At 51.7% G+C, this 14,596-nt stretch overlaps 1 protein-coding gene across 1 annotated transcript in view; it reads right to left on the bottom strand.

Moving 5' to 3' along the window:
• The window catches only part of LOC129867486 (calmodulin-regulated spectrin-associated protein 2-like), a 97,400-nt gene that overhangs the window by 28,860 nt on the left and 53,944 nt on the right, over window positions 1–14,596 (bottom strand). The window contains exon 4 of the mRNA XM_055940926.1: window positions 12,180–12,260. Within this exon, the coding sequence (XP_055796901.1) occupies window positions 12,180–12,260 (81 nt within the window). The remainder of the gene's footprint in view (window positions 1–12,179; window positions 12,261–14,596) is intronic.

Here is a 14,596-nt window from a genome sequence, read left to right on the forward strand (position 1 = left end):
TATGGAAGGCTATAGGGCAGGGCTATGTGGGAGGGCTTATAGGGGAGGGATATGGAAGGCTATAGGGCAAGGCTATGGAAGGCTATAGGGCAAGGCTATGGAAGGCTATAGGGCAAGGCTATGGAAGGCTATAGGGCAAGGCTATGGAAGGCTATAGGGCAAGGCTATGGAAGGCTATAGGGCAAAGCTATGGAAGGCTATAGGGCAAAGCTATGGAAGGCTATGGGGCAGGGCTATGGAAGGCTATAAGGCAAGGCTATAGGGGAGGGCTATGGAAGGCTATAGCCCTTCCATAGGGGAGGGCTATGGAAGGCTATAGGGGAGGGCTATGGAATGCTATAGGGGAGGGCTATGAAAGGCTATAGGGGAAGGCTATGGAAGGCTATAGGGGAGGGCTATGGAAGGCTATAGGGGAGGGCTATGGGAGGCTATGGGGCAGAGCTATGGAAGGCTATGGGGCAGGGCTATGGAAGGCTATGGGGCAGAGCTATGGAAGGCTATAGGGCAGGGCTATGGAAGGCTATAGGGGAGGGCTATGGAAGGCTATAGGGCAGGGCTATGGGTGAGGGCTAAATTGGGGATAACACACAGCAAAGATAGAGCTAGCCAAGACTACCACTAAAACCTATAGGGGAGGGCTATAGGGGAGGGCTATGGAAGGCTATAGGGGAGGGCTATAGGGGAGGGCTATGGAAGGCTATAGGGGAGGGCTATGGAAGGCTATAGGGGAGGGCTATAGGGGAGGGCTATGGAAGGCTATAGGGGAGGGCTATAGGGGCGGGCTATGGAAGGCTATAGGGGAGGGCTATGGAAGGCTATAGGGGAGGGCTATAGGGGAGGGCTATGGAAGGCTATAGGGGAGGGCTATAGGGGAGGGCTATAGGGGAGGGCTATGGAAGGCTATAGGGAAGGGCTATAGGGGAGGGCTATGGAAGGCTATAGGGGAGGGCTATAGGGGAGGGCTATGGAAGGCTATAGGGGAGGGCTATGGAAGGCTATAGGGGAGGGCATAGGGCAGGGCTATAGGGGAGGGCTATAGGGGAGGGCTATAGGGGAGGGCTATAGGGGAGGGCTATGGAAGGCTATAGGGGAGGGCATAGGGCAGGGCTATAGGGCAGGGCTATAGGGCAGGGCTATGGAAGGCTATAGGGCAGGGCTATAGGGCAGGGCTATAGGGCAGGGCTATGGAAGGCTATAGGGCAGGGCTATAGGGCAGGGCTATAGGGCAGGGCTATGGAAGGCTATAGGGCAGGGCTATAGGGCAGGGCTATAGGGCAGGGCTATAGGGCAGGGCTATAAGGGAGGGCTATGGAAGGCTATAGGGAAGGGATATAGGGGAGGGCTATAGGGCAGGGCTATGGAAGGCTATAGGGGAGGGCTATGGAAGGCTATAGGGGAGGGCTATGGAAGGCTATAGGGGAGGGCTATGGAAGGCTATAGGGGAAGGGCTATGGATGGCTTCTGGGCAAGGCTATGGAAGGCTATAGGGCAAGGCTATGGAAGGCTATAGGGCAAGGCTGTGGAAGGCTATAGGGCAAGGCTGTGGAAGGCTATAGGGCAAGGCTGTGGAAGGCTATAGGGCAAGGCTGTGGAAGGCTATAGGGCAAGGCTATGGAAGGCTATAGGGCAAGGCTATGGAAGGCTATAGGGCAAAGCTATGGAAGGCTATGGGGCAGGGCTATGGAAGGCTATAAGGCAAGGCTATAGGGGAGGGCTATGGAAGGCTATAGGGGAGGGCTATGGAAGGCTATAGGGGGGGGCTATGAAAGGCTATAGGGGAGGGCTATAGGGCAGGGCTATAGGGCAGGGCTATAGGGCAGGGCTATGGAAGGCTATAGGGCAGGGCTATGGAAGGCTATAGGGCAAAGCTATGGAAGGCTATGGGGCAGGGCTATGGAAGGCTATAGCCCTTCCATAGGGGAGGGCTATGGAAGGCTATAGGGGAGGGCTATGGAAGGCTATAGGGGAGGGCTATGAAAGGCTATAGGGCAGGGCTATAGGGCAGGGCTATAGGGCAGGGCTATGGAAGGCTATAGGGCAGGGCTATAGGGGAGGGCTATAGGGGAGGGCTATAGGGGAGGGCTATAGGGGAGGGCTATAGGGGAGGGCTATAGGGGAGGGCTATAGGGGAGGGCTATGGAAGGCGATAGGGGAGGGCTATGGAAGGCTATAGGGGAGGGCATAGGGCAGGGCTATAGGGCAGGGCTATAGGGGAGGGCTATAGGGGAGGGCTATAGGGGAGGGCTATAGGGGAGGGCTATAGGGGAGGGCTATGGAAGGCTATAGGGAAGGGCTATAGGGGAGGGCTATCGGGCAGGGCTATGGAAGGCTATAGGGGAGGGCTATGGAAGGCTATAGGGGAGGGCTATGGAAGGCTATAGGGAAGGGATATAATGGAGGGCTATAGGGCAGGGCTATGGAAGGCTATAGGGGAGGGCTATGGAAGGCTATAGGGGAGGGCTATGGAAGGCTATAGGGGAGGGCTATGGAAGGCTATAGGGGAGGGCTATGGAAGGCTATAGGGGAAGGGCTATGGATGGCTTCTGGGCAAGGCTATGGAAGGCTATAGGGCAAGGCTATGGAAGGCTATAGGGCAAGGCTGTGGAAGGCTATAGGGCAAGGCTGTGGAAGGCTATAGGGCAAGGCTGTGGAAGGCTATAGGGCAAGGCTGTGGAAGGCTATAGGGCAGGGCTATGGAAGGCTATAAGGCAAGGCTATAGGGGAGGGCTATGGAAGGCTATAAGGCAAGGCTATAGGGGAGGGCTATGGAAGGCTATAGGGGAGGGCTATGGAAGGCTATAGGGGAGGGCTATGAAAGGCTATAGGGGAGGGCTATAGGGCAGGGCTATAGGGCAGGGCTATAGGGCAGGGCTATGGAAGGCTATAGGGCAGGGCTATGGAAGGCTATAGGGCAAAGCTATGGAAGGCTATGGGGCAGGGCTATGGAAGGCTATAAGGCAAGGCTATAGGGGAGGGCTATGGAAGGCTATAGCCCTTCCATAGGGGAGGGCTATGGAAGGCTATAGGGGAGGGCTATGGAAGGCTATAGGGGAGGGCTATGAAAGGCTATAGGGGAGGGCTATGAAAGGCTATAGGGCAGGGCTATAGGGCAGGGCTATAGGGCAGGGCTATGGAAGGCTATAGGGCAGGGCTATAGGGCAGGGCTATAGGGCAGGGCTATAGGGCAGGGCTATAGGGCAGGGCTATAAGGGAGGGCTATGGAAGGCTATAGGGAAGGGATATAGGGGAGGGCTATAGGGCAGGGCTATGGAAGGCTATAGGGGAGGGCTATGGAAGGCTATAGGGGAGGGCTATGGAAGGCTATAGGGGAGGGCTATGGAAGGCTATAGGGGAAGGGCTATGGATGGCTTCTGGGCAAGGCTATGGAAGGCTATAGGGCAAGGCTATGGAAGGCTATAGGGCAAGGCTATGGAAGGCTATAGGGCAAGGCTGTGGAAGGCTATAGGGCAAGGCTGTGGAAGGCTATAGGGCAAGGCTGTGGAAGGCTATTGGGCAAGGCTGTGGAAGGCTATAGGGCAAGGCTATGGAAGGCTATAGGGCAAGGCTATGGAAGGCTATGGGGCAGGGCTATGGAAGGCTATAAGGCAAGGCTATAGGGGAGGGCTATGGAAGGCTATAGGGGAGGGCTATGGAAGGCTATAGGGGAGGGCTATGAAAGGCTATAGGGGAGGGCTATAGGGCAGGGCTATAGGGCAGGGCTATGGAAGGCTATAGGGCAGGGCTATGGAAGGCTATAGGGCAGGGCTATGGAAGGCTATAGGGCAGGGCTATGGAAGGCTATAGGGCAAGGCTGTGGAAGGCTATGGGGCAGGGCTATAGGGCAGGGCTATAGGGCAGGGCTATGGAAGGCTATAGGGGAGGGCTATGGAAGGCTATAGGGAAGGGATATAGGGGAGGGCTATAGGGCAGGGCTATGGAAGGCTATAGGGGAGGGCTATGGAAGGCTATAGGGGAGGGCTATGGAAGGCTATAGGGGAGGGCTATGGAAGGCTATAGGGGAAGGGCTATGGATGGCTTCTGGGCAAGGCTATGGAAGGCTATAGGGCAAGGCTATGGAAGGCTATAGGGCAAGGCTGTGGAAGGCTATAGGGCAAGGCTGTGGAAGGCTATAGGGCAAGGCTGTGGAAGGCTATAGGGCATGGCTGTGGAAGGCTATAGGGCAAGGCTGTGGAAGGCTATAGGGGAGGGCTATGGAAGGCTATAGGGGAAGGGCTATGGATGGCTTCTGGGCAAGGCTATGGAAGGCTATAGGGCAAGGCTATGGAAGGCTATAGGGCAAGGCTGTGGAAGGCTATAGGGCAAGGCTGTGGAAGGCTATAGGGCAAGGCTGTGGAAGGCTATAGGGCAAGGCTGTGGAAGGCTATAGGGCAGGGCTATGGAAGGCTATAAGGCAAGGCTATAGGGGAGGGCTATGGAAGGCTATAAGGCAAGGCTATAGGGGAGGGCTATGGAAGGCTATAGGGGAGGGCTATGGAAGGCTATAGGGGAGGGCTATGAAAGGCTATAGGGGAGGGCTATAGGGCAGGGCTATAGGGCAGGGCTATAGGGCAGGGCTATGGAAGGCTATAGGGCAGGGCTATGGAAGGCTATAGGGCAAAGCTATGGAAGGCTATGGGGCAGGGCTATGGAAGGCTATAAGGCAAGGCTATAGGGGAGGGCTATGGAAGGCTATAGCCCTTCCATAGGGGAGGGCTATGGAAGGCTATAGGGGAGGGCTATGGAAGGCTATAGGGGAGGGCTATGAAAGGCTATAGGGGAGGGCTATGAAAGGCTATAGGGCAGGGCTATAGGGCAGGGCTATAGGGCAGGGCTATGGAAGGCTATAGGGCAGGGCTATAGGGCAGGGCTATAGGGCAGGGCTATAGGGCAGGGCTATAGGGCAGGGCTATAAGGGAGGGCTATGGAAGGCTATAGGGAAGGGATATAGGGGAGGGCTATAGGGCAGGGCTATGGAAGGCTATAGGGGAGGGCTATGGAAGGCTATAGGGGAGGGCTATGGAAGGCTATAGGGGAGGGCTATGGAAGGCTATAGGGGAAGGGCTATGGATGGCTTCTGGGCAAGGCTATGGAAGGCTATAGGGCAAGGCTATGGAAGGCTATAGGGCAAGGCTATGGAAGGCTATAGGGCAAGGCTGTGGAAGGCTATAGGGCAAGGCTGTGGAAGGCTATAGGGCAAGGCTGTGGAAGGCTATTGGGCAAGGCTGTGGAAGGCTATAGGGCAAGGCTATGGAAGGCTATAGGGCAAGGCTATGGAAGGCTATGGGGCAGGGCTATGGAAGGCTATAAGGCAAGGCTATAGGGGAGGGCTATGGAAGGCTATAGGGGAGGGCTATGGAAGGCTATAGGGGAGGGCTATGAAAGGCTATAGGGGAGGGCTATAGGGCAGGGCTATAGGGCAGGGCTATGGAAGGCTATAGGGCAGGGCTATGGAAGGCTATAGGGCAGGGCTATGGGAGGCTATAGGGCAGGGCTATGGAAGGCTATAGGGCAAGGCTGTGGAAGGCTATGGGGCAGGGCTATAGGGCAGGGCTATAGGGCAGGGCTATGGAAGGCTATAGGGGAGGGCTATGGAAGGCTATAGGGAAGGGATATAGGGGAGGGCTATAGGGCAGGGCTATGGAAGGCTATAGGGGAGGGCTATGGAAGGCTATAGGGGAGGGCTATGGAAGGCTATAGGGGAGGGCTATGGAAGGCTATAGGGGAAGGGCTATGGATGGCTTCTGGGCAAGGCTATGGAAGGCTATAGGGCAAGGCTATGGAAGGCTATAGGGCAAGGCTGTGGAAGGCTATAGGGCAAGGCTGTGGAAGGCTATAGGGCAAGGCTGTGGAAGGCTATAGGGCATGGCTGTGGAAGGCTATAGGGCAAGGCTGTGGAAGGCTATAGGGCAAGGCTATGGAAGGCTATAGGGCAAGGCTATGGAAGGCTATAGGGCAAAGCTATGGAAGGCTATGGGGCAGGGCTATGGAAGGCTATAAGGCAAGGCTATAGGGGAGGGCTATGGAAGGCTATAGGGGAGGGCTATGGAAGGCTATAGGGGAGGGCTATGGAAGGCTATAGGGGAGGGCTATGGAAGGCTATAGGGGAGGGCTATAGGGCAGGGCTATAGGGCAGGGCTATAGGGCAGGGCTATGGAAGGCTATAGGGCAGGGCTATGGAAGGCTATGGGGCAGGGCTATGGAAGGCTATGGGGCAGGGCTATGGAAGGCTATAGGGGAGGGCTATGGAAGGCTATAGGGCAAAGCTATGGAAGGCTATGGGGCAGGGCTATGGAAGGCTATAAGGCAAGGCTATAGGGGAGGGCTATGGAAGGCTATAGCCCTTCCATAGGGGAGGGCTATGGAAGGCTATAGGGGAGGGCTATGGAAGGCTATAGGGGAGGGCTATGAAAGGCTATAGGGCAGGGCTATAGGGCAGGGCTATAGGGCAGGGCTATGGAAGGCTATGGGGCAGGGCTATGGAAGGCTATGGGGCAGAGCTATGGAAGGCTATAGGGCAGGGCTATGGAAGGCTATAGGGCAGGGCTATGGAAGGCTATAGGGGAAGGCTATGGAAGGCTATGGGGCAGTGATATGGAAGGCTATAGGGCAGGGCTATGGAAGGCTATAGGGCAGGGCTATGGAAGGCTATAGGGCAGGGCTATGGAAGGCTATAGGGCAGGGCTATGGAAGGCTATAGGGCAGGGCTATGGAAGGCTATAGGGCAGGGCTATGGAAGGCTATAGGGCAGGGCTATAGGGCAGGGCTATAGGGCAGGGCTATGGAAGGCTATAGGGCAGGGCTATGGAAGGCTATAGGGCAGGGCTATGGAAGGCTATAGGGCAGGGCTATGGAAGGCTATAGGGCAGGGCTATGGAAGGCTATAGGGGAGGGCTATGGAAGGCTATAGGGGAGGGCTATGGAAGGCTATAGGGGAGGGCTATGGAAGGCTATAGGGCAGGGCTATGGAAGGCTATAGGGCAGGGCTATGGAAGGCTATGGGGCAGGGCTATGGAAGGCTATGGGGCAGGGCTATGGAAGGCTATGGGGCAGGGCTATGGAAGGCTATGGGGCAGGGCTATGGAAGGCTATGGGGCAGGGCTATGGAAGGCTATGGGGCAGGGCTATGGAAGGCTATAGGGGAGGGCTATGGAAGGCTATAGGGCAGGGCTATGGAAGGCTATAGGGGAAGGCTATGGAAGGCTATGGGGCAGTGATATGGAAGGCTATAGGGCAGGGCTATGGAAGGCTATAGGGCAGGGCTATTGAAGGCTATAGGGCAGGGCTATGGAAGGCTATAGGGCAGGGCTATGGAAGGCTATAGGGCAGGGCCATGGAAGGCTATAGTGGAGGGCTATGGAAGGCTATGGGGCAGAGCTATGGAAGGCTATGGGGCAGGGCTATGGAAGGCTATGGGGCAGAGCTATGGAAGGCTATAGGGCAGGGCTATGGAAGGCTATAAGGCAGGGCTATAGGGCAGGGCTATGGAAGGCTATAGGGGAGGGCTATGGAAGACTATAGGGCAGAGCTATGGAAGGCTATAAGGCAGGGCTATAGGGGAAGGCTATGGAAGGCTATAGGGCAGGGCTATAGGGGAAGGCTATAGGGCAGGGCTATGGAAGGCTATAGGGCAGGGCTATGGAAGGCTATAGGGCAGGGCTATGGAAGGCTATAGGGCAGGGCTATAGGGCAGGGCTATGGAAGGCTATAGGGCAGGGCTATAGGGGAGGGCTATGGAAGGCTATAGGGGAGGGCTATGGAAGGCTATAGGGCAGGGCTATAGGGCAGGGCTATGGAAGGCTATAGAGAAGGGGTAGGGCTATAGGGCAGGGCTATGGGGGAGGGCTAAATTGGGGATAACACACAGCAAAGATAGAGCTAGCCAAGACTACCAATAAAACCCCTTTAAGGAGCCCTTAGGCTTGGTCCTAATCCCAACCGTCCACCACATCAATCAACTTGCTGTCCTGTTCTCGCTCTCTGTCACTTCCTCTCCAAAAAGACATGTTCAATTTATCCTGCACAGATTTGCAACTTAAAAGGATTACTTCTGTGTTTTACTCTGCCCTGCCATTGCCTTCGCATTGACCATCAGTGTCTGTTTGGTTTCGCAGCGTACTATGCTGCAGCTTAAAATGAAACGTGGGTCACCCTAGTCAGCTTTTCTTTGTCGCGATGACTGCAGCACATCTGTCCGTGGAGGGTACACGGCCCTGAACGAAACCAGCGACTCAAAGAGCGGGACAGATTTGGGAGCTATTGGAGCTAGTATCTAGGTCACAGTGCCGGGGGAGGGAGGGAGAGAGAGAGCGAGAGGAGAGGAGAGGAGAGAGAGGAGAGGAGAGAGAGGAGAGGAGAGGAGAGAAGAGGAGAGAGAGGAGAGAAGAGGAGAGAGAGGAGAGAGAGAGAGGAGAGATGAGGAGAGAGAAAGAGAGAGAGATGGGAGAGTGAGAGAGGAGAAATGAGGAGAGAGAGAGAGTGTGCGTGTATGTACGTGCATATATGTGTGTGCGTTCTGTGTTGATGGGGGGGTTAATAACCCTTAATTAATCTATGTGTCATCTAGTGGCAGGAGCCTAGCAGTGGCAGGAGCCTAGCAGTGGCAGGAGCCTAGCAGTGGCAGGAGCCTAGCAGTGGCAGGAGCCTAGCAGTGGCAGGAGCCTAGCAGTGGCCTAGCAGTTAAAAAAAATACATATTTCACCTTTATTTAACCAGGTAGGCCAGTTGAGAACAAGTTCTCATTTACAACTGCGACCTGGCCAAGATAAAGCAAAGCAGTATGACACAAAACACAACAACAGAGTTACACATGGAATAAATAAGCGTACAGTCAATAACAAAATAGAAAAAATGTATATACAGTGTGTGCAAATGGTGTGAGGTGGTAAGGCAATAAATAGGCCATAGTAGTGAAGTAATTACAATTTAGCAAATTAACACTGGAGTGATAGATGTGCAGATGATGATGTGCAAGTAGAAATATTGGTGTGCAAGAGAAAGTATAAAAAAAGTAAATTAAAAACAATATGGGGATGAGGTAAGTAGATTGGATGGGCTATTTACAGATGGGCTGTGTACAGCTGCAGCGATCGGTAAGCTGCTCAGATAGCTGATGGTTAAAGTTAGTGTGGGAGATATAAGTCTCTAACTTCAGTGATTTTTGCAATTCGTTCCAGTCACAGGCAGCAGAGAACTGGAAGGAAAGGTGGCCAAATGAGGTGTTGGCTTTGGGGATGACCAGTGAGATATACCTGCTGGAGTGCGTGCTACGGGTGGGTGTTATCGTGACCAGTGAGCTGAGATAAGGCGGAGCTTTACCTAGCATAAACTTATAGATGACCTGGAGCCAGTGGGTCTGGTGACGATTATGAAGCGAGGGCCAGCCGACGAGAGCATACAGGTCGCAGTGGTGGGTGGTATAAGGGGCTTTGGTGACAAAACGGATGGCAATGTGATAGACTACATCCAATTTGCTTAGTAGAGTGTTGGAGGCTATTTTATAAATTACATCGCCGAAGTCGAGGATGGGTAGGATAGTCAGTTTTACGAGGGTATGTTTGGCAGCGTGAGTGAAGGAGGCTTTGTTGCGAAATAGGAAGCCAATTCTAGATTTAATTTTGATTTGGAGATGCTTAATATGAGTCTGGAAGGAGAGTTTACAGTCTAGCCAGACACCTAGGTATTTTTAGTTGTCCACATAACCCTAAGTCAGAACCGTCCAGAGTAGTGATGCTAGTCGGGCGGGCGGGTGCGGGCAGCGATTGGTTGAAAAGCATGCATCTAGTTTTACAAGCGTTTAAGAGCAGTTGGAGGCCACGGAAGGAGAGTTGTATGGCATTGAAGCTCGTTTGGAGGTTTGTTAGCACAGTTTCCAAAGGGCCAGATGTATACAGAATGGTGTCGTCTGCGTAGAAGTGGATCAGGGAATTACCAGCAGCAAGAGCGACATCGTTGATATATACAGAGAAAAGAGTCGGCCCGAGAATTGAACCCTGTGGTAGCCCCATAGAGTCTGCCAGAGGTCCGGACAACAGGCCCTCCGGTTTGACACACTGAACTATCTGAGAAGTATTTGGGGAACCAGGCGAGGCAGTCATTTGAGAAACCAAGGCTGTTGAGTCTGCCAATAAGAATACGGTGATTGACAGAGTCGAAAGCCTTGGCCAGGTCGATGAAGACGGCTGCACAGTACTGTCTTTTATCGATGACGGTTATTTACTACCTTGAGCGTGGATGAGGTGCACCCATGATCAGCTCAGAAACCGAATTGCACAGCAGGGAAGGTACGGTGGGATTCGAAATGGACAGTGATCATCTGTTTGTTAGCTTGGCTTTCGAAGACCTTAGATAGGCAGGGCAAGATGGATATAGGTCTATAACAGTTTGGGTCTAGAGTGTCACCCCCTTTGAAGAGGGGGATGACTGTGGCAGCTTTCCAATCTTTAGGGATCTCGGACGATACGAAAGAGGTTGAACAGACTGGTAATAGGGGTTTCAACAATGGCGGCGGATCATTTTAGAAAGAGAGGGTGCAGATTGTCTAGCCCGGCTGATTTGTACGGGTTCAGGTCTTGCAGCTCTTTCAGAACATCTGCTATCTGGATTTGGGTGAAGGAGAAGCTGGGGAGGCTTGGGAAAGTAGCTGCAGGGGGTGCGGAGCTGTTGGCCGGGGTTGGGGTAGCCAAGAGGAAAGCATGGCCAGCCTTCGAGAAATGCTTATTGAAATTATTATTATCGTGGATATATCGTGGTGACAGTGTTTCCTAGCCTCAGTGTATGGGCAGCTGGGAGTGGCTGGAGCCTAGCAGTGGATGGAGCCTAGCAGTGGATGGAGCCTAGCAGTGAATGGCAAATGAAGAGCTGAGTTCTATCAGATCATCACAGTCTGTGAGTGGCCCTGGGTTAGGGCTGCTACTGTTGAAGTTGTTCTTTCTCCTTGTCCCTACCCCTGCCGTTAGTGTTGTCCCTTTCTTTCCCCAATGGGTGTCCAGCCCAGGGACAGCTCTGTTCTGGGGCCAATGGGTGTCCAGCCCAGGGACAGCTCTGTTCTGGGGCCAATGGGTGTCCAGCCCAGGGACAGCTCTGGGACAGTTGTGTTCAGTTCAGGCATGTGGGGGAGCAGGAGACTGCCTCTGTACACTGACAGCTCACATCAGCATCAAACAGCAGCTATCTTCACTTCTAGACAGGGTGGAGTGGGGAACGAACACACACACACCAGCCAGCCAGCCGACCAGGACAAGTTGATAAAACATGTCTAGATGGGCACGCAAAGAAGAGAGGAGAGACGTTGGATGGGATGGGGGGAGAAGAGAGGAAGGGGAGAGAAAAGGAAGAGGGAAATGAGAGGAGATGAGGGAAAGAAGGGGAGGAGATGAGGGAAGAGGAGGGAAAGAAGATGACATCAACTTGCCAGTTGTGCTGTGTTGGCTTAGCCAACCATAAAACTGAACCAGCCTGTCTGATGACATGATTGTTCAGAGCCAAAGAGCATGATTCAGCTGGCACAACAACCTGTCATATGGCATTAGAGAAGCCTCACGTAGCATGTTTTATGAAACACGCTAGCTAGACGCAACAACTCATAGATAGGTTAGTCTGCTTCCTGTTTGACCTGTGTGTCCCCAGACTAAATTACTTGTCTTGTAAGTAGCATTAAAAGGACTTGACGTAACATTTTTCACTGTGTGGGGTGTGTGAAGAAAGTACAGGAGAGAAAGTAGTCTGGTCCCAGATCAGCTTGCGCCAATGTGGCTTGACAATAAACAGAGGAGTTGGCAGGACACCACAAACAGATCTGGGACCAAGCTGAGCAAGGGCATTGCACAGAAATATCATGCTGTTCATGTTGACAACGAGCTTGCCTGGTGCTGCTATAACATAAAATATAAACATTGAGGCTTAAATATGGAATGATATTAGTGACAGCAGAGATTGAATTTGATTTCAATAATTTTCCATTTGTATTCAAAAATTGAATTTAAATTCAACAGTTTTGAATCTGTATTGCACAAATGATTGATGATCAATGATTAAATGCATACATTGAATTTGAAACAAGTGCATATCTAACTGTAAGACCTGGTCATTGAAAATGTAGAAGATGCTCCTAAAAGCAGAATAAAAAAATGGAGTGGGTAGGAAAGAAGGACTAAGAAGAGAGGAAAGGAGGAGACACTCACCCCTGGCCTGCCAACAGGCTCAGCACTCTGCCGTTTTCTCCTCCGCTCCTGACCAATGATATCCTTCAAATACTCATTTACCTGATTAAAAGAGAGAGAAAGTTCATTATCTTGTTAATTGGAGGGCTTCCATGACCTTTGACTGTTCAGAATCTTGTTTTACCACAATCCATTGCCAACAAAATATGTTTCTCTTAGTTCTGCTATTATGGTATTTAACCTTTTTTATTTTCTTACTGTCGTGTAAGATATGTCACAACTATGATTTTAAGAAAGGTTTACAAAAGTCCCTTCAAAAGCTTACAAACCTTCCAGCAATTTGACTTGCCTAGTTAAATAAAGGTGAAATAAACTAAAATAAATAAAAATGTCCCTGTAGTTGAAAGATACATTATTGGAGTTCAAAGGTTATCCACGTCTGCAGTGTGTCACATGCTTTCCCCGAAACATTCCATGACAACACCAGTTATTGTGCGAGTGTGTGTGTGTGTGTGTGTGTGTGTGTGTGTGTGTGTGTGTGTGTGTGTGTGTGTGTGTGTGTGTGTGTGTGTGTGTTGTGTCATGTGTCTATATGATTATCCAAAATTAAATCTAAAATCGGCTTCCTATTTCACAAAAAAGCGTCCTTCACTCATGCTGCCAAACATACCCTTTACCTCTTGGTGATGATACAGAGGAATGTAAGGCCCAGTACAGCCCAGTACAGAGGAATGTAAGGCCCTGTACAGAGGAATGTAAGGCCCTGTACAGAGGAATGTAAGGCCCAGTACAGCCCAGTACAGAGGAATGTAAGGCCCAGTACAGAGGAATGTAAGGCCCTGTACAGAGGAATGTAAGGCCCAGTACAGAGGAATGTAAGGCCCAGTACAGAGGATTGTAAGGCCCAGTACAGAGGATTGTAAGGCCCAGTACAGAGGAATGTAAGGCCCAGTACAACCCAGTACAGAGGAATGTAAGGCCCAGTACAGAGGAATGTAAGGCCCAGTACAGAGGAATGTAAGGCCCTGTACAGAGGAATGTAAGGCCCTGTACAGAGGATTGTAGGGCCCAGTACAGATGAATGTAAGGCCCAGTACAGAGGATTGTAAGGCCCAGTACAGAGGAATGCAAGGCCCAGTACAGAGGAATGTAAAGACCTAGTACAGCCCAGAACAGAGGAATGTAAGGCCCAATACATTCCAGTACCATCGATCACCACATTCTTTTGGAGAGATTGGAAACCCAAATTGGTCTACACGGACCAGTTCTGGCCTGGTTTAGATCTTATCTGTCAGAAAGATATCAGTTTGTCTCTGTGGATGGTTTGTCTGACAAATCAACTGTAAATGTCAGTGTTCCTCAAGGCTCAGTTTTAGGACCACTTTTGTTTTCACTATATATTTTACCTCTTGGTGATGTCATTCGGGAACATAATGTTAACTTTCACTGCTATGCGGATGACACACAGCTGTACATTTCGATGAAACATGGTGAAGCCCCAAAATTGCCCTCCCTGGAAGCCTGTGTTTCAGACATCAGGAAGTGGATGGCAGCAAACTTTCTACTTTAAAACTCAGACAAAACAGAGATGCTTGTTCTAGGTCCCAAGAAACAAAGAGATCTTCTGTTGAATCTGACAATTAATCTTGATGGTTGTACAGTCGTCTCAAATAAAACTGTGAAGGACCTCGGCGTTACTCTGGACCCTGATCTCTCTTTTGACAAACATATCAAGACTGTTTCAAGGACAGCTTTTTTCAAAAATCAGAAACTTTCTGTCCAAACAATGATGCAGAAAAATGTATCCATGCTTTTGTCACGTCTAGGTTAGACTACTGCAATGCTCTACTTTCCGGCTACCCGGATAAAGCACTAAATAAACTTCAGTTAGTGCTAAACACGGCTGCTAGAATCTTGACTAGAACCAAAACATTTGATCAGCACTCACAAACACTAAGGCAGCACTCACGGACACTAAGGCAGCACTCACGGACACTAAGGCAGCACTCACGGACACTAAGGCAGCACTCACGGACACTAAGGCAGCACTCACGGACACTAAGGCAGCACTCACGGACACTAAGGCAGCACTCACGGACACTAAGGCAGCACTCACGGACACTAAGGCAGCACTCACGGACACTAAGGCAGCACTCACGGACACTAAGGCAGCACTCACGGACACTAAGGCAGCACTCACGGACACTAAGGCAGCACTCACGGACACTAAGGCAGCACTCACGGACACTAAGGCAGCACTCACGGACACTAAGGCAGCACTCACGGACACTAAGGCAGCACTCACGGACACTAAGGCAGCACTCACGGACACTAAGGCAGCACTCACGGACACTAAGGCAGCACTCACGGACACTAAGGCAGCACTCACGGACACTAAGGCAGCACTCACGGACACTAAGGCAGCACTCACAAACACT

The sequence above is a fragment of the Salvelinus fontinalis genome, chromosome 12 (genome assembly GCF_029448725.1).
Source record: "Salvelinus fontinalis isolate EN_2023a chromosome 12, ASM2944872v1, whole genome shotgun sequence".
Taxonomy (NCBI): Eukaryota; Metazoa; Chordata; class Actinopteri; order Salmoniformes; family Salmonidae; genus Salvelinus; species Salvelinus fontinalis.